Here is a 20,688-nt window from a genome sequence, read left to right as displayed (position 1 = left end):
ACAAGTTAGGATGTTGCCTTATGGGTAATTCACACTGACTGTAATGAGCAGTGACTGCAAGTCATTCGTTTTCAATGAGAGTTTGCAACTTGCTACAGGAAAGTTAAGCAGTAACTACAGTGAAACTAGTGTGTTTCAAACAGCTGGACACTGTAGTCATTTGAACGCACCGATAGAATCTCACTAGGTTTTGTAATCGAGCCATTCAGCATGTAACAGCATCTGTGGATGTGTGTTTTGCAGGCAAACAGCAGTCTGGGATTCTTGTACCGTGTGTGTCGCGTGGCTCTTCCTCTCCAGCTCCTCCTCTTGGCTCTTCTGCTGCTGGCCTTCCTGCTTCCCATGATGGACGAGGGCACCAGCTGTTCACTGTCAAACAACTTTGCCCGCTCCTTCAACATCATGCTCCGCTACGACGGACCTCCGCCCACTTAAGCGCAGACAGTCGAAAGCAGCTTTTTTAAATACGCCAATCTGCTCTTGTGTTCATGTAACAAATACTTATATTTTTTATCATTGTTCCGTTAACGTTAAGTCATTTTATTTTTGGTTCTCAGCTGCTCCACCATACACCCACCAGTGGACCCTGCAGATCAGAAACTGTGTTTGTGTGTGAGAGAGTGAAAGAGTGAGTGGGTGGATGGCATAGATGCTCACAACCTGCTCAACATGATTCAAGCTGTTCATTTCTCTACAGGCTTTAGAGAAACCAATGCAGCCTTTACAAAGAGCAAAACTCCCTTAAAGACATCTTCTCAGGAGCCATCGCAAATTCCTTGCGTTTTTATGTTCGTTCTATATTATTGCTAGTCACTAAATGTTAAAGGATTAGTTCCCTTCAGAATTAAAATTTCCTGATAATTTACTCACCCCCATGTCATCCAAGATGTTTACGTCTTTCTTTATGAAAGACATAAACATGTTTATGTCAAAAAGAAATTAAGGTTTTTGAGGAAAACATTCCAAGATTTTTCTCCATATAGTGGACTTCACCAGTTACCAACGGGTTGAAGGTCCAAATTGCAGTTTCAGTGCAGCTTGAAAGGGCTCTACATGATCCCAGCCGAGGAATAAGGGTCTTATCTAGTGAAATGTTCGGTCATTTTCATAAAATAAATAAAAATTATACTTTTTAACCACAAATGCTCCTCTTGCACTAGGTCTGCGATGCGCCACGCATTACATAGTCACGTTGGAAAGGTCACTCGTGACGTAGGCGGAAGTACCAATTCCAGTGTCTACAAAGTGAACAAACACTAATTCAAACGGCCTTTAAAAGGTAGAACAATAATGTCGAATGATTTTAAAGTTGAAGGAGAAAATGAGATGGAGTATTTTACCCTACTGCAGTACTTCCGCCTGCATCATGCATGACCTTTTCAACGTGATTACGTAATGCGTGGCGGATCGCAGAGCTAGTGCAAGACAAGCATTTGTGGTTAAAAAGTACTTTTTTTTTTTTTTTAAATGACATTGTTTCGCTAGATAAGACCCTTATTCCTCATCTGGGATTGTGTAGAGCCCTTCAAAGCTGCATTTAAACTGCAATTTGGACCTTCAACCTGTTGGTAACCAGCTATATGGAGAAAAATCCTGGAATGTTTTCCTCAAAAACCTTAATTTCTTTTCAGCTGAAGAAAGAAAGACATAAACATCTTAGATGACATGGGGGTGAGTAAATTATCAGGAAATTTTAATTCTGAAGTGAACTAATCCTTTAAAAGGAAAGTTCACACCAAACCATGAAAATTCTGTCATCACTTACTCAGCCTCATGTCATTCCAAACCTGTTTGACTTTGTTTTGTGAGATTTTGTTTGTCATTACAATTAAAGTCAGTAGGGTCCAATCATTGGCATTCATTGTATGGATAAAAACAGTTCTTAAAAAAAAAAAAAAAAATCTTATTTTAAAAACATGAGAGTGCATAAATGATGTCAGAATTCTCATTTTTGGGTGAGCTATCCCTTTCAATAATTTAACTGTGGTATGTTTTATATTTAAACAGAATTGTGCATGTTTTTATTCATACCACTTGTTTAAAATCTGCTGTTTTACTCAGGCCACTTAAAAAACTAAACTGTGTTTAATAATAGGATTTAACTTACCACTGTGTTGCGGGTATTGATTCTGATCTCATTGAGTCGTGATAGACAAGACTACCCTGTAAATATAAGCTCAGTTTAAAGTGTTCTTCATATATCGGTGAGCTTTACAAGAGGAAATGGTCAAAATCAACACAGACATTCCTGTGTCACTCCATAACAAAGGTGCTCTGCACATGCATTCATAGACAGTTTTCCTTCAACGGTTTTTGGAAATTGAGATCGCAGAATCACATTGTTGGGCTTTAGTTTTGGCATTGGCTGGCCTCTGATTGTTGTTATAGGTTATTGTAAGCGTGTTTTGCAGGCATAGATTATGGAGTAAAAATAGCTCTGTTTGGGGGAAAATGTCCTTTTTTGAACAGAATTTTGGAACTCTGTGACCTTCTTGGTCTGTTTTTCTTTTCTTTCCTTTTTTTTTTACAAGCAGTGTCCCAGCTGAGAATTCGAATGGCCCAAAACCATCAGAGGTTGAGTTCAGTTATTCTTTCAGGATGGCTTCTTTAAGGTCATGGTTTGATGAAAGGAATGCTTTGATTTATTTTTTGGTCCAGAATGTAGGCTTCTTTGTCTTTCAGAGCTGGCAAAAGTCAAAACTCTTTTTGCAGCGTGAGACATTATTTAGAGGCTAATTGCATGGCTTTTCAGCTTTAAGTAGTGTTAAACAAACGCACAATGCACTGAGCTGCTTTTATCCTGTAGCAAAATGCCATTTTAAAATCATATTCAGACCTCTCTGCATATCTATGCTATGCTAAAACTGTAATATCCGTTAATATGTGATGCACTATGTAATGTTAAGTGCATAGTCTGAAAGAGACTTAACAGAAAATATGCTGCATTTTCTAAAAAGAAATTGTAATATTGAAGCTCGGCTCTTCAATTTATTGCACTGCTTTATTGCTTGAATTTAATCTCATTTTATGTCAATGCAAACCCTTTAATGATCTATTGAGGTTTCATCATTGATACTGTGTGTTTCATATGGGTGCAAGTGCTAAACTGTACAAAATTCTGTTAAATGGTTCAAGATCATTAAACGTATGCTAATAGAGCTAGTTTACAGCACTATGTGCATGGGAGAGTTTTCTCATTGGAGAAATCTTTCATTTGGAAAGAAAATACTGGAAATTATTTTCGAAGACAGCTAACAAAATTGAGAACATGTAGAAATTATTGAGATAACATTTAGACTTCAAATGCATGAAGGGTTGTAAGACAATGTATTAACAAAAAAGGTTAAACATTTATTTTATTACCATATTTTGAATGAAACTTGTATGATGTATCTTTAAACTGATAAGTATATACAGTTAAAAAAAAAAAACATATAACCAGTATTTTTGTATTTTACTCCAGGCAATAAACATGCAGTGCATTTTCAGTGCTGTTTGTGTTTCTTTTGTTGCTATGGACTTGAGATTGAATAGATAAATGTGTGACTCAATGTCAAGATTCCCATTCAGAAATCCTCTTTTAGCAGGAAACATATCTGTTTGCCTGCATTCGGCGTTAAACCAAAGCATTAAAACTGGTCTGACAAGATGTGCAATGATAACGAAACACAAAACCAGCATGCAGGTGTGAATAAGCATACATCTAGGTTTTTCCTGGCTAGATAGGGGCCATGTAAGGTCCTAAGGTCAGCCTGAGGTTACTTGACGATCTATGAATGATCTAATTTGCTTCAAATAATCTATAGGAAGGTTTTACATTTTAGTACCAGAAAAGCTATGGTTAAGGTAATACGCATTTGTGTGTTTATTTGCATAGATTTGTCATTTCTTGGTTGCCTAAGTAACCATGTGTGTGTCTATGCCTATTCCATTTCCATTTAATTAGGTCACCAGCCAAAGGGAAACTAGATCTAATTGAAGAATATTGCACAGCACTGTCAGAAAAACAAAGTAATACATTTAAAGTCACTATCTGACAGCACTGATAGATGTTAGTTAAACATTGGTCATAGCGGAGTCTGTTTATTGACATATTCACTGTGTAGTCAGGTGGATGTTTGTCTTCGAGGTGTGTATGTGAACTCTAGGCTATTTGGCATAAAGATACGCTATGACTGTATCTATGATTTTATGGTAAAGCCCACTCACTGAAAGCACACTTGCATGGCCTAATTAATTCAAATGCGATTCCTGTGAGTGGGAAAGAGTTGGATCTATCCTACACACTCACCCACATGCGCAACCAACAGATTTCACACGGCCGTTTCCTTCCTGCTTAGCATTGAGCAGATATTTCTCTAGTGTGGAACTGTCATCTCAGTGCAATCCAAATCAGGTTTGTTTGCAGATGCCCAAATATTTATGGAGCAAGGAACCAGATCGAGGGTTGAAGTGCATTAGAAATTAATTAGCCATTCAGGTGAAAGTAATGGGGTTTGAATAATACAGTGATCCTTTACCCAGATTCATTTGCAGCACGACTACGAAACATATCGGTTTTTGCAGCTCTCCACTCTTTAAACGCTGAAACATTAACCAAAAACCAATGCAAAAGTGCCCTTTATCTGCAAAACAAGAGGTGACTTTGCAGTTCTTACCTGCTATGAAACTTTTAAAGGTATGGCTTTACACCAGTGATGTTTTTGTTAATTTGAACTAGAAAACTATTGAAAATCATGAAGTTAAAATAAGATAGGATGGAAAAACACCAACTTAAAAGGTTAGTTCACCCAAAAATAAAATTTCTTTCATTAAATACTCATCCTCATATTGTTCCAAACCCGTAAGACCTTCGTTCATCTTCTGAACACAAATTAAGATATTTTTGATGAATTTTTTTTTTTTTTTTTTTTAATCTCCCATAGAAAGCAACATAATTACCACATTCAAGGTCCAGAAAAATAGTAAAGACATTGTTAAAATAGTGACTACAGTGGTTCAACCTTAAAGGGTTAGTTTACCCAAAAATTAAAATAATATCATTTATTACTCACCCTCATGCCGTTCCACACCCGTAAGACCTTCGTTCATCTTCGGAACACAAATTAAGATATTTTTGTTGAAATCCGATGGGCTCAGTGAGGCCTGCATAGCCAGCAATGACATTTCCTCTCTCAAGATCCATTAATATACTAAAAACATATTTAAATCAGTTCATGTGAGTACAGTGGTTCAATATTAATATTATAAAGTGACGAGAATATTTTTGGTGCGCCAAAAAAAAACAAAATAAGGACTTATATAGTGATGGCCGATTTCAAAACACTGCTTCAGGAAGCTTCAGGAAGCTTCGGAGCGTTATGAATCAGCGTGTCGAATCATGATTCGGATCGCGTGTCAAAGGGCCAAACTGCTGAAATCACGTGACTTTGGCGCTCCAAACCGCCTGATTCGACACGCTGATTTCAATAAAAATATCTTAATTTGCGTTCCGAAGATTAACGAAGGTTTTACGGGTGTGGAACGGCATGAGGGTGAGAAATAAATTAAATTATTTTCATTTTTGGGTGAACTAACCCTTTAATGTTATGAAGCGACAAGAATACTTTTTGTGCGCATAAACAAAACAAAAATAACGACTTCATTCAACAATTTCGTCTCTCCCTGTCAGTCTTCTATGCAGTTTACATTGTATAGACAGTGCAACGCTTCTGTGTTCTACGCCAGAACACCGGCTCATTATTGGCCGGCTCCTGTGTCAACATCACATGCATGCGTCATGCTGCTCACGTGAACAGAGTCGGCCAATATTAAGCCTGCGTTCTGACGTAGAACACAGAATGTCTATACAACACTGTAAAAAAAAAAAAACATTAAAAAAACGTAAAATTTACAGTAGAAAACCGGCAGCTTTACCATAAAAAATACGGTAGCAACATTTTAGGTTTTTACAGGACAACACTTAGTTTACTGTCTATTTTACAGTTCAAAACTGTGTAACTTAAAGGTTTATATTGTAATAATTATGGTTCATAACCGTTTATTTTACACACTGTAAAAAAATTCTGTTAAATTTACAGTAAAAAAAACTATTTCATTAACTGATATAATGTTAATTTACCAACCTACTGAAGTACTAATATCTGTTTTGTACCACCAATAACACAGTGGTGATGAGTCACATGATGAATCAGAGTTCATCACAAGCAGCTTTTCCATCAGCTGAGAAGGACAATACTAATATATAGAAGGTGCACACAGTGTCATTCACACAAACACTATCATGGTAATTTTAAAAATGCAATAAACATTAATTTAACAACATTAGATGTAACATAAAATACTAATGTACATAACTGATTAGAAAAAAACTAAGAAGAAACCAAGTTATTTCAACAAAAATAAAAATGTGAAGCATTACGCAGGTTTACGTTTTTTCGCTGTAAATTATACAATGACTTGTCAGACTTGTTAAAAACTGTAAATTTAATGATATTTTACCGTTAAATTACATAAATGAACCGTTCGATCTATTACAATTATTCACCGTATGTAGTGCAGAAAATTTCTGTAAAGCACAGTTTTTCACCGTAACATTTTTACAGTCTTTTACCATTAAAATCATGGTCATTTTTTACAGTGAACGTAAACAGCGTAGGAGACTGACGGGACAGATGAAACTGTTGTATATTTTTGTTTTGTTTTTGTGCACAAAAAGTATTCTCGTCACTTTATAACATTAAGGTTGAACCATGCACTGTAGTCACATGGACTATTTTAATGATGTCTTTACTACTTTTCTGGACCTTGAATGTGGTAATTTTGTTGCTTTCTATGGGGGGGGGGGAATCTGACGACTCAGATTTTATCAAAAATATCTTAATTTGTGTTCTGAAGATGAACAAAGGTCTTACGGGTTTGGAACGACATGAGGGTGTAATTAATGACAGAAATTTCATTTTTAGGTGAATTAACCCTTTAAAAAAACTTAAAAGAAAATTTTAAATTAAAAAGTTGTAGTACTAAGATTATTAAAACTGAAATAAAATACAATTAAAGCTATATAGAAATATATTAAAAAAAAAAAAAAAAAAAGCAAACTAATAAAAATGACGAGCACAAAATCAATTTACAAAACCTTAAACTAAAATGAAAACAGAAAATATAAAATACAGTCTAATTCAAAATATTAATAAATACTATACTAATAAATAAATAATACTAAAATAACATAAAAACCCACCAATCTAGTTATAACTTTCTTCACTCTGTTTTATTGACATAGTCCTTCCACATTCATTGAATAAATAAAGATGAACCACATTAACCTAATGTGTACGGAAATCTGCACTGTAATAGTAATAGGATTATCTTGACAGAAGACATTTATTAAGAGATGAAGCTCTAGTCACACTAGCCGGATGTGCTCTTGCATATGGCGTAATCAGATTTAGCCACTTAACTTTTGACTTGAGTACAGGTTACACATTTGCTGGCTTGAATGGGATATGAAAAACACACCAAGAGCTGCCGGTCACATGATGAACTTCTGTTGTTAATGTGCCGGACATGACTCACTTTGCTAAAGACTGGGATTTTCTTGTTGCCTTAATACTGTGCCAAAGCCTGGAAAATGTTTTAGCTTTGTGTGACCATAAATGTCAAACAGCAATATCACTTGAGCAAACTGGATGACTATTAGCACTGTCGTTGTTAATTAATCAGTAAGCATAACAAAAGGTTAGTGTCGTTGTGCACCTGGTCTGTTAAAGTTGAGGCTGAAGGAATCTAGTTTATTACACTGGCTGTCCAGTACCTCTGTAGTAAATATTTAATTCTGTGGCATGTTGCCATGGCAGCCAAGGTTTCCATGTCAGAGGTGCTTTCCACTGGGAAAGTCTTGTAAATGCAAATTGACAGCTCCTAAGAAAATCATTTGAAGAACTGCCCTGTCTGGCTGTTGAATTATAGAGAGGTCTACGAATGCAAATTATCTATGAAGGTTGTGTGTGTGTTTATGTGTATATATTTCAGTTATGACAACTTGAGTTTTTGGCATGGTAATGTATATGACAATGTTGATATGTTTGATCTTGGCGGAACAGATCTGCTGATGTTGATTATTGCTACTGCAGAGCAAGTGCGGGACTTGCTACTGCCAATACACACATGACACGCTGCTGTGAGCAAGTAAGACATGCTGCTGCTGTACAAAATATCATACATGAATTACAGATAGTGGATTTATACAGGTGGAGCTGGGGAAGATGGAGGGTTTCTGAAAGTTCACTGCAACCGCTACAGCAAATCAGTGGGGATCGACTGCGCCATCTAGAGTTTCATGACAGAACTGTGTGTGTGTGTATATACACACACACACATATATATATATATATATATATATACACTATATTAACAAAAGTATTGGGAAACCCCTCCAAATCATTGAATTCAGGTATTCCAATCACTTCCATGGCCACAGGTGTATAAAATCAAGCACCTAGGCATGCAGACTGCTTCTACAAACATTTGTGAAAGAATGGGTCGCTCTCAGGAGCTCAGTCAATTCAAGTTTGGTACTGTGATAGGTTGCCACCTGTGCAATAAGTCCATTCGTGAGATTTCCTCACTACTAAATATTCCACGGTCAACTGTTAGTGGTATCATAACAAAGTGGAAGCAATTCGGAACAACAGCAACTCAGCCACGAAGTGGTAGGCCACGTAAAATCACAGAGCGGAGTCAGTGCATGCTGAGGTGCACAGTGTGAAGAAGTCGCCAACTTTCTGCAGAGTCAATAGCTACAGACCTCCAAACTGCGTGTGGCCTTCAGATTAGCTCAAGAACAGTGCGTAGAGAGCTTCATGGAATGGGTTTCCATGGCCAAGCAGCTGCATCCAAGCCTTACATCGCCAAGTGCAATGTAAAGCATCGGATGCAGTGGTGTAAAGCACACCGCCACTGGACTCTAGAGCAGTGGAGACGTGTTCTCTGGAGTGACGAATAATGCTTCTCTGTCTGGCAATCCGATGGACGAGTCTGGGTTTGGCGATTGCCAGGAGAGCAGTATTTGCCTGAGAGCATTGTGCCAAGTGTAAATTTTATTGGAGGAGGGATTATGGTGTGGGGTTGTTTTTCAGGGGCTGGGCTTGGCCCCTTAGTTCCAGTGAAAGGAACTCTTAATGCTTCAGCATACCAAGACATTTTGGACAATTTCATGCTCCCAACTTTGTGGGAACAGTTTGGGGATGGCCCCTTCCTGTTCCAACATGACTGCGCACCAGTGCACAAAGCAAGGTCCATAAAGACATGGATGAGCGAGTTTGTTGTGGAGGAACTTGCCTGCACAGAGTCCTGACTTCAACCCTATAGAACACATTTGGGATGAATTAGAGCGGAGACTGCGAGCCAGGCCTTCTCGCCAACATCACTGCCTGACCTCACAAATGCGCTTCTAGAAGAATGGTCAAAAATTTCCATAAACACACTCCTAAACCTTGTGGAAAGCCTTCCCAGAAGAGTTGAAGCTGTTATAGCTGCAAAGGGTGGGCCAACTCCATATTAAACCCTACGAATTAAGAATGGGATGTCATTAAAGTTCATGTGCATGTAAAGGCAGACGTCCCAAAACTTTTGGCAATATAGTGTATATTAGGATTGTCAAAAGTACTGACTTTGGTACCAAGTCGGTCCTGAAATTTAAAAAATGTGACGATACCAGCATTTCCCCCTAGCATTTTGAGCGCTGTTGAATGGATTCTTAAACACCTCTGATTGGCCTTTGTGTTAATGCACTCAACAGATACAGAATGTCTGTGATTGGCTACAAATGATCAACGCTTCAAAAACATGTTGTAAATAGACATCTTTGACATTCTTCACCGGGCGCTTACACAGATACACGGGAGCGTTTGAAAGCAGGCATCTATCAGTGGGTCAGTCTATCAGTGGATATATTAAGGATCCGCTGATAGACGCCTGCTTTCAAACACTCTCTTGTGTATCTGTGTAAGCGCTCTATGAAGAGTGTCACAGACACATCTATTGAGCGTGTGAACACAATGACCAATCAGAGGTGTTTAAGAATCCGCTCAACAGAGCTCAAAATCCTAGGGGGAAATGCTGGTATCATCACATTTTTAAAATGAACATTAAGATTAATAAATGCTTTAAAACTCAAGATATATTTAAACCTTAAGAGTTTTTTTGCGAACATACTTTGCAGACATTCTTTACAACTTAAAAGTACTTACTCTGCTCAGTAAAACAGTAACTTAAACAAATAAGCACAAGTCAACCTGCCATACCAAACAAGACCACAGGGAGACACCAAAGGACTGAATTTAAATACTATGCGGATCCATTCAAAATTATTAAACACATATAACACCACTGATCCTCTCAAACTTCTCCAAAACATGCTTGTTCGGCGAGCATCCGTTATAAAACACTCACAGCACATTCATTTTGACAACTACGCGAATATATTGAACTGTCTTCATGCAGAAATATGATGTTATTGTGCTCAGTGATTCGAGAGCGCAAATGTGCGGTTTGTTTGCGCGCATAATAACGGACTCGCGCATGCCTTATGTACGACTCCTGTATGTCAACTGTAATCGTATTTGCCTTCATTACAATCGTCATCCATCAAAACGTTTTTAGCGACACAGGTTTTCTTTTTCCAACTGAGAGAGTTTGCATTTTGAGCCACCGTTCAGTCAGTATTTCACAGCAGCACGATGAGAAACTGTCTAGGCTGAACCAAAACAATCACGAGAGAGGTGGTGCCTTGTTTTAAATGTATTTTTTTAATTAATTTATCTTTTTTTAATGTAACGTATTAATAGTTAAATTAAAGGGATAGTTCACCCAAAAATGAAAATTATGTCATCCTTCACTCGCCCTCAGTTTGTTCCAAACCTGTATAAATTTCTTTCTTCTGTTGAATACAAAGTCAGATATTTTGAAGGAAGTTTGTAACCAGGCTGCTTTGAGGCACCATTGACTTCTATAGTAGAGATCGACCGATATGGGTTTTTCTATAACCGATGCCGATGCCGATGTTTAGAGGTCAGGGTCAGCCGATGGCCGATATGTGCTGCCGATTTTTAGGGCCGATATCTTGAAGTTTTCCCCTTCATTTGCATGCTAAAATGTCACACTAATAATAAGTGGATGCACAACATTTCTAAACTTAACATCATTTATTGAACACTGACTTGATTTACATAAAAGTTTTAGAGCATTTATCAAGCTGAATTTTGCTCCAAAAGTTTGTTGGAAAATAAACGTAAACTTAAATATACATTTAAATAAAATAAATACAACTTTATAAATAAAAATCTATTAAAAACTTTGTCATGTTGCACAGCCTTGTATGCAAGGACAGTGCTAAACTCTTAGTGATTTCTGACATTCTTGACGGTTGACGTTAGACAGGTTTAATGAGGATAATAACTATGCGACTATTGGTCGGAACACATCACTTTATTAGGCTGATGTCCATTTCGCATTACACAGTTGATGGAAACACATGCAGATGCGCATATTCTTGAGCTGAATTTTCATTAATGCAAAGTTGGATGGAAACCCGGTTATTGTCCGCATCAAACCATGCTTCTGAACAAATGTCATACACTTCTGCGCAGTGGCGTAGCACAAATCCGCGGGGGTTTAACCAAGAAGGAGACCAATGGATATCACACAAGAAGCAACGTGCAAACTTTGCGGAAAAGTTATGCCGGTAAAAGCTTAACCTCGGTCAGTATTCAAAGTGAAAGTAAAAGTGACGGAGCTGTCTGACGCTGCATTAACGGAGCATTTTCTCTCAGAGACGAATTTCAACATAATATGCTGATAACGGTATATAACTTAATTTATTCCATTATTTCTCTTGTTGCCCGTACATATAGTGAAACAAATGAGAAGAACAGTATTTCGTGTTAAACAGCTTGTTTTTTTTTTTGTTGTTGTTGTTTTTTTGTTTTTGTTTTTAAAGTTGGTGCTTGAAGTAGCTAGCCTAAAGCTGCTCTTAATTTTCATTTATGACTGCAGTGTTAGGAAATATTATAGACTGTTAATAATTATAATTATAGGTCCAATTCATTGTATAATAGACCTAAAAAAATGTTTAAAACATTTTCAAAGAGGAGCTGATAGCCTAATCTTTTATTATCCTCACAGCACGTCAGTTATGCGGTGATGCGCTGTGAAATTATTGCGGGGCAAATTTATTATAATATTAATTTAATAATAAAAGTAGCTTACCTAATAGTAATAATAATAGACTAGAAGAATGTAACAGGCTTACATTAATTGGAAATGCCAAATCCTCTTAATATTGCCAATATTTGTCGGAGTAACGTAGCCCTCAATCACGCTGCAGTGTTTGTCAGAGCTGCCCCAAGCACAGAGTGAAATTCTCCGACTCCGGTACAGGAAAAATAAAACAGAGCTTATAACATTGGGGCTAATATGTTAGCAAGCAAGCTGCTGGTAGTTTTGGACTACAGTCCTTAAAGTTAACTACAAGTAAGCGAACCTTCAACCAGCTGTAGTATTATGCCAGTTCCGACGGTTCTATGCTATCCGTTGTTTCTTTCACTAAGTGAAGCAACACTTCATAGTTTACTAGTAATATATAGTAAATATATGGCCATAGGACTTTGAAATATCAGAATTTAAGCATTAGGCTACCTTTATCTCCCAGTACTGTTGTTGAATCTTTCAAAAGTTTCAATTCACATGCGGCAGCAGCACATTCCACCGCACCAATAACACAGGGCTGCCCGCGGACGTGCCTGGCTTTAAATCGGCGGTACTAAACACGGATATCGGCCGATGCCGATATATTAAAAAAAGACAAATATCGGCCCGATATATCTCTGGTAGTATCACTTTTTTCACATTCGTCCCGATATATCGGTCGACCTCTATTCTATAGTAGGAAAAAAAAATACTATGGAAGTCAATGGTGCCCCAGAATTGTTCAGTTTCCCACATTCTTCAAAATATATTCCTTTGTGTTCAACAGAACTAAGAAATTAATACAGGTTTGGAACAACCTGAGGGTGTGTAAATGATGATAGAATTTTAATTTTTGGGTGAACTATTCCTTTGAAAACCACCGCTTTAGAAGTATTTGTATTGTTAGCTCCACCGCAGGAACTTTCCCCAGGAACTAGGAACTTTGGGGTTGTACTCGGTGTGTTTTGACCGCAGGAACCAGGGTCTAAATGAAGTTACGGGTAAAAAAATTCCCCCTCAGAAAGTACCTGCTCGCTAGGTAGTACTTTTTCAAAGTTCCGGAAGTTTCGGGGGTGGGACTTGGTCGCTGAACATGCTGATTGCTTGAGTTCACGCAACATTTTATTTCAACCATTGTTTTTTAAAGTCTGTTGCGGTGCGTGCAGTAAGAGTTGTTTGCTATTCTAATCTACAATGGAGTTTAAAAAATACGACTGATGGACCGACGATGAGGTTCAGAATTTATTCAGCTTATATGCGGAGGACCAAATCCAGCGGGAACCGAAAAGCCGCACACAGTCCTACGTCACTAGACTAGACTTCAGTGATCCTTCAGAAATCATTCTAATATGCTAATTTGCTGCTCAACAAACATTTATTATTGTTATCAATGTTGAAACAGTTGTTTAAATTGTTAAAATTATTATTAAATATTTAAAAAAGTATTTTAATATTAAACATGTTAAACATAAGCCTTGCCAACACTAAATCTTTCAATTTCCAGTCACAACCATTTAAAGCCAGTAAACATGGTAACTGCAATATATGCACGAGCACTTTAGAAATTGTGTGTATAAGACGTAATAATCCACAAAGTATTGTTTACACAGAGCAAACACCACCCAAAAGGATTACACCTGTAGAACATTAAACTGTCATCCACCTAGAACAGGCTCAGCACTAAAACAATGCTGTAGACAAATATTGTAGGGTTTTTCTTTTCACACATTCTTGTATGGAAGAGTTAATTTAAATGCTCTAATAAAAATATACTCTTCATTTGTTTATAAAGCCTTCCAATAAGTCCATCATTGTAAACATGATTTTTATTTGCTTTTACAAACTGAGAGATGAATCTGAATGATTTTCTTTCACAAACGACAGACAGCATGTCATGGATTTGGTTGATAATGTCTAGTTTAGTTCATAATTTTTAGGTTATTATCTACTAGCTAAGCACCCAGACAGGATATAAAATACAAGTTTTGTGTATGTTATGAACAGCTATAAAACTGAACAGTGTCTTCACTGTAGTAGTTAGACAAGTGCATATTATTTAAACATAATTCACCAATGGAAGAGCATGTGATAGCATCTCCTATCATAAGCTCTTTATTGCAGCTACTGTAGTTGAATATTTTGTATGCCAGCGATTATGTTCTTCAGAGCAGCACAGACTGGGTTCAGCTGCAGTGACTGCAAACGGCTCAGGCTGACTGACCTGATATATGAAATGACCTTTTTAATTAAAGCTGGCTAAACCCAGCTTAATGATGCCTTTGTAGTGGTCTGTGTTTAGAAGAGAGATAACTTGGGGTTGTGGGACACGCACCTTTATGGTGTACCACAAAACCCAGTTAAAATTTCCCACTGACCTTCAGCTTTGGATCAGGTGCCAGATGGGGTGATGTGATGTCACAGAATGATAATACCATCAGAGAGTTACAATGAATTGATTAAGTATTGTGCTCCATTAGTGTTCATTTACCCACCCCTCTTCAACTGTGACTTCACTGTTGCCTACTCCTCCAGAGGACAGATGGTCGACACCAGTGTGCTGGCAGCATTAGCAGGGCATTTGTTCTGTAAAGCAGAAAAAATAAATCCAATCAGTGCTACTGCAGCAACTAGTGGCATCACATCAGAGCCTTGGGTCAATGCACAAGATACACAAAACAGCTGTGGCCCACATTAAAATAAGGTGAGTGTCAAGTCCAGCTGCAGAAGCTCTGCCTAAATTAAATATAGATTCATTTGGTGTCAGTATTAATCAAAATTCAAAGCTCAGTGACTTTCCTCCCCTTGAGGTTTTAAAATAATTGTTTCCAATACTGGTCAATAATAGAAACATTAATCCTACAATACTGGCTCTGGAAATTGTAAACCTAAGAACCGAAACAACACATTCACAACAAATTCCCCGCATCGCATTCAAGTGCTTTGTTGTCGGAAAGAACAGGAATCATTTAGGTTTATTCTTGCCCATTTATTGGGAGAATCTTATTAAAACCAAAATGATATTAGCGTCCCATTTATTTACAACAATAAACATTCACCGTGAGATCAGATAGGTTGATGACGATTCTGGAATTTCGTTCAAATATAGTTATTTTTGCTGTACAATACACTTCAAATTCATATATGTAAATATCCATTACTTTAATGACAAGACAAGGCAATGTAGCTGTTGTGAAAAACAATATATACTAGTAAAGAATATACCGTCACAGCAACAATCGTTCTCCCCTCCACCATGTTTAAAGCAAATGGCCTGCCCAACTCGGGAAATCGGGTATCAAAATTATCCCCGAAATTCCCAATGAAAATAAGACTTGAGAGGGCATTCGTCCAGTTTTTAGTCTTCCACTTTTTTCACAAAACCTTTGCTCTCTAGAAACCCAGTCAGTTTGGGTTCAAATTCTTTGAAGTTCAAGTATTAGCATTATAAACAGTGAATTAATACCAACATATGAAATTAAATTGGGAATGTTGGACAAAATAACAGAATATAACAGCTTATATAAGACAGTGTTGTCTTACATTAATGTCCATTAAAGCAAGACTATGTAAACAAAAAAACACAGCCACTGTGTCCAAAAGTGGCAATTATGGGATAACAGACACAGCAATGAATCATGTTCAATAAGATAATTATGTTTGTAGCATGATCCAGGGGATTAAAACGTATTTCAGACCTAGTGGAGTAATTTACTATTGCTATATTACTCCACTAGGTCTGCCTATAGGTATATGTTTTAATCCCCTGGATCACGCTACAAACATGATGATCTTAACTTTATTAATTTATTATTAATAGTAATATGTAAAGTTGCATAAAATGGAAATACTCAATAAAGTAGGCTAACTACGTTGTGTAATGGTTGGATTTCACAACTGATCACATAAAACATATATAGGTTAAAGGGTTAGTTCACCCAAAAATGAAAATAATGTAATTTATTACTCACCCTCATGTCGTTCTACACCCGTAAATCCTTCGTTCATCTTCGGAACACAAATTAAGATATTTTTGTTGAAATCCAATGGCTCAGTGAGGCCTGCATAGCCAGCAGTGACATTTCCTCTCTCAAGATCCAATGTACTAAAAACATATTTAAATCAGTTCATTTGAGTACAGTGGTTCAATATTAATATTATAAAGCGTTGAGAATATTTTTGGCGTGCCAAAAAAAACAAAATAACGACTTATATAGTGATGGCCGATTTCAAAACACTGCTTCATGAAGCTTCGGAGCATTATGAACCTTTTGTGTCGAATCAGCGGTTCGAGAGCGCCAAAGTCACGCGACTTCAGCAGTTTTGGCGGTTTGACACGCGATCCGAATCATGATTCGACACAAAAGATTCATAATGCTCCGAAGCTTAATGAAGCAGTGTTTTGAAATCGGCCATCACTATATAAGTCGTTATTTTGTTTTTTTGGCGCACCAAAATATTCTCGTCGCTTGAGAGAGGAAATGTCATTGCTGGCTATGCAGGCCTCACTGAGCCATTGGATTTCAACAAAAATATCTTAATTTGTGTTCTGAAGATTAACGAAGGTCTTACAGGTGTGGAACGGCATGAGGGTGAGTAATAAATGACATTATTTTCATTTTTGGGTGAACTAACCCTTTAAGACAATACAAAATTTACTGTAGGTGTCATAAAATTTACTGAGTTTCAGAAATTTTCTATTGCGTTTCTGATTTGGCTGCGAGATTCACCGATTTTGGGTGCCTAAGATGTGATGGATTCTATTGTCCAGTTTTTCGTTTCACCCCAAAATGGCTGCCACGCTACCAAAGCGCCTCCTCGTGGCTGTTACCCAAAAAGCATCAGAGTTTCACCTCTTGGGTTCTAAAATCTTTGCTATAATCCCGGTAGCACGTTAAGGCAGCATAATTCGTAGGATCTTGTTTGTATGTTTCTGTACGCCACACTGATGGTTATAAGTTAGGGTGGACCTTCTTACTTTTTTCTATAAATCGTACATTTTCGTACAGATTTCTTCGATATCGTCACTAAAATAGTTACGTTTTGAGAATGGATTGGCCAGAACGTACTTTATGCAAGTACTCCAAACAAATGCGCGGTCTGGTTGAACATTCTTTGTGCACGTGCTTGCATTGATCTGCCATAACTCAAGGGGGCGGTAGAGTTACTTCAGGAAAAAAAATACTATGGAAGGCATTGGCTACCGTCAACTGTCTGGTTACATTCTTCAAAATATCTCTTTTATGTTCAACAGAAGAAACTCATACAGGCTTGGAACAACTTGATGGTGAGTAAATGATGACAGAATTTTCGTTTTTGTGTGAACTATCCCTTTACGGATGATAGAACCAGAAGTGCTAACTCTAAAGCGCTAACTCGTTTCCGGGTTTTGGCCTACAAAAATGTCATCCCTGCACCACATTGATTTTAGTGAAATTCCACAAGATTCTTTTCAAATAGTTGCTTCATCATCCCTGAATGAAAAAAACGACCGAAAACTATAAAACAACAAGAAGAAAAAACTGAATTCCCACTATAGTGTCTCTTAAGGCAACATTTAGATGACTAGCATTGGGTTATCAGTTGCACTCATGACGAGTTTGTGTAGAGTTCATTTTGGACACATATAGGAATACTTACATAAATAGACCAGTGAGATAAAATAACATTTAAGAAAATCCCCCAACACTATCACTGTAAATCAAAGGCTTGTTTAATGATCTCGCACACAGTTGGTTCTATAACCTGATAAGCTTAATTGAATTTCAGTGGTGCATTAAAGTTAATTCACCAAAGCCCCTATCTTCAGTTCATATCCCCTATTTTAATCTGCCATTGTTTTCCAAGAGATTGTCTGCAACAGCATCATACCTACCATGAAGCCCTCAGGCTGCCGTAACTGAACCTGAGTCTCAACATGGCTTGTGGTGAATTGCATAGCATTCTTGAGTGGTTATTACAAGGTGAGATATATTTGAAACACAAAAGAGTAATTATCTCAAGGTCCTCAAACAATTTTATTTCATTTCCAGGAAACATGGACAGTCTTATAGCCTACTCTTAAACTAACAGTCTAACAAATCAAATGCCTATTATAGTGAGCATTGCATCATAAGAATAGAATGCTTTAAGGACAAAGATCTTTGGAAGAAATATTTTGTTCCAGCTTCTGTTTGTGGGCGGTTTTTACTTCTCATCTTCTTCCCTGTTACACAACAGCCGCCTCTGCCTGGAACAGAGGGTGGGTGAATACTGCTGCCCATCGATCTTTATGAATATTCTGCATAACTGACCCTTGCAGACATGTCTCATCATAATCACTGCAATGCAAAAACAACAGCGCTGTTATACCTCCTGCTCTCTATCTCTCTTACGCACATGGTAGTTAGCAGCACTCCATTGCTCTTCAACAGGAAATCCATGTTAATATAGTGGCTTGCTTTAAGCCCAAGTATCAGGATATTGTAGCCAGCTGACCGTACACCTTACTACTACAATACATTTTCTCTCTAAGCTAAACACTCAATATGGCCTCATTTAGAGACTTAAAGGTGCAATATGTAAGCATTTTGCAGTAAAATATCCAAAAACCACTAGGCTAGTTATATATATATTGTTCACTTAAGTACTTACAATATCCCAAATGTTTGCAACTATTTGTAAATCGTGAGAAAATTGCAATTTTAACCAAGGCTCCGGGACGTGTGAGGAGTCGCCTGTCAATTGCGTCATACCCGCGTTACCCTCGGTTTCCGGTTTTATTTTGTAGAAACCATGGAAACACCAAAGACGCTTTAATATTTACATGTTTTAATAGACAAGGGAACAACTGTTTTGATATATTTATAGACAGAAAACTAATTATTGTTATATAGCTCAACGTTTAGTCTTATTGTTTAAATCTAATTTTCTTGATTTTTTGCGAGTACCATGCTTTACCATGCCTCAGAGAAAAATACTATTTTGTCAAGTAGCTAACATAGCATAATCAGATGCAGCTTCATTTTTTAGTAACAGTAATACAGCATTTTCTCCATCATACAATATGTTTTAAAATGAATTGCGTGCCATTTATCAACATAAGCCATCCAGCATTTAATATGATATTCTAAAATCGATCTAGCTTACTGCAGTGTGCAACAAGTGTCTCACAGCAGCCACCGAGCGAACGCACAGAGTAACGTCATAACATAATTTTCAACACACTCAAATGTATCTAATATGATAAACAGAGCTGTGTTACCTCGTACTCATGACCAGGAAAAGCGGAAGCGGCGCCGGCGACTGCGACATAATAAAAGTTCTGCTACTCGCGGAAAAAGTTGCGCAATCGCTCCAGCGGCCTCGTTCAGCTCCCGCAACACTCTGTCCTGCTCTGCTTCATACTACAGTAATGTTAATAATAGCATCCATGAACATGATTTCTTCCCGCGTCCTATCCCAATTGTTTTCCACCGGCTGTGAGGTAAAGACCACGTCCCAAGATTCCGCGCTCAAACTTGTCTTCATCAAGCTACGCCTTTGTTTTGAATAGGTCTCTAGCGACCTCTAGCAGACAGAAAATATTACATATTGCACCTTTAAGACACAAGCTCTACTACTGAACTAAAGAAGCATTCATTGTGAAATATCAATCTTTATGTAGCCTATGTACAACCATTAATGTGTTTTTGCAAACAGTAATTTTATAAACTAAACAGTAAAAAGCTAAATTAATGTGATATGTTTTCCATAAACAGTTTGACAACTTGTAGGCTACCAGGTTTGGAGTTGAGGCTCTTGAGACTTAAAGAAAATGTTTGCTGATTAAGAATCTCATTTAGCTTCACTAGTGAGGATATATCAGTAATCTCAAGTTCACTTGTGTTTGTAAATGATTACATTCCATCAAAAACAGGACAGATAAAGATAAAAACTAGTAGTTCAAGCTACTCTGCTTTTTGCAGCAGTAACCAGTTTACTATGGCTTAATCGATAACCTTTACATTGACTATTCTTCTTATCAGGTTGACTTGTGCAGTATTTGTTGGTGTCATTACAAAAGCACTGCACGAGTGGTCACGAACGATAATAGATGGTTGTCCATTACAGCTCACTTTAAACGGTCAGTCGGATATGTGCTCGCGAGATGGGGGTGGGTAGGTGATTTGCACATCACATGAAGCAGATTTAGCTCGGTCATTGTGTAAAACATGTGCAGCGAAGCCATGTACGAACGACTACTGTGTCCTTCACATTTACACGACCCACATGCCGCACAACGCTGCATACAGGCACAATTCCTCCAAGACGTCTTTCGTCAGTGATAAAGAGCGAGCGAGAGAGAGAGAGAGAGAGAGAGAGAGAGAGAGAGCAGCCAGCTCTCCTATTCATTTTAGTGTACTGATTCATTCTGACGTTCCGTTCAAATGAATCGAATCGCATGACTGATTCACCTGTTAT

General features: G+C 37.5%; 1 protein-coding gene across 1 annotated transcript in view; it reads left to right on the top strand.

The window, feature by feature from the left end:
- syne3 (spectrin repeat containing, nuclear envelope family member 3) overlaps window positions 1-3,488 on the top strand; it is a 41,643-nt gene extending 38,155 nt beyond the window's left edge. Inside the window, 1 exon segment of the mRNA XM_051869198.1 lies at window positions 244-3,488. Within this exon segment, the coding sequence (XP_051725158.1) occupies window positions 244-435 (192 nt within the window). The 3' untranslated portion in view covers window positions 436-3,488.
- The last annotated feature ends 17,200 nt before the right edge of the window (window positions 3,489-20,688 follow it).

This window comes from Ctenopharyngodon idella, chromosome 17 (genome assembly GCF_019924925.1).
Source record: "Ctenopharyngodon idella isolate HZGC_01 chromosome 17, HZGC01, whole genome shotgun sequence".
In the NCBI taxonomy this organism is placed as follows: domain Eukaryota; kingdom Metazoa; phylum Chordata; class Actinopteri; order Cypriniformes; family Xenocyprididae; genus Ctenopharyngodon; species Ctenopharyngodon idella.
The sequence above is the reverse complement of the archived record's forward strand: the minus strand, read 5'-3'. Positions and strand labels throughout refer to the sequence as shown.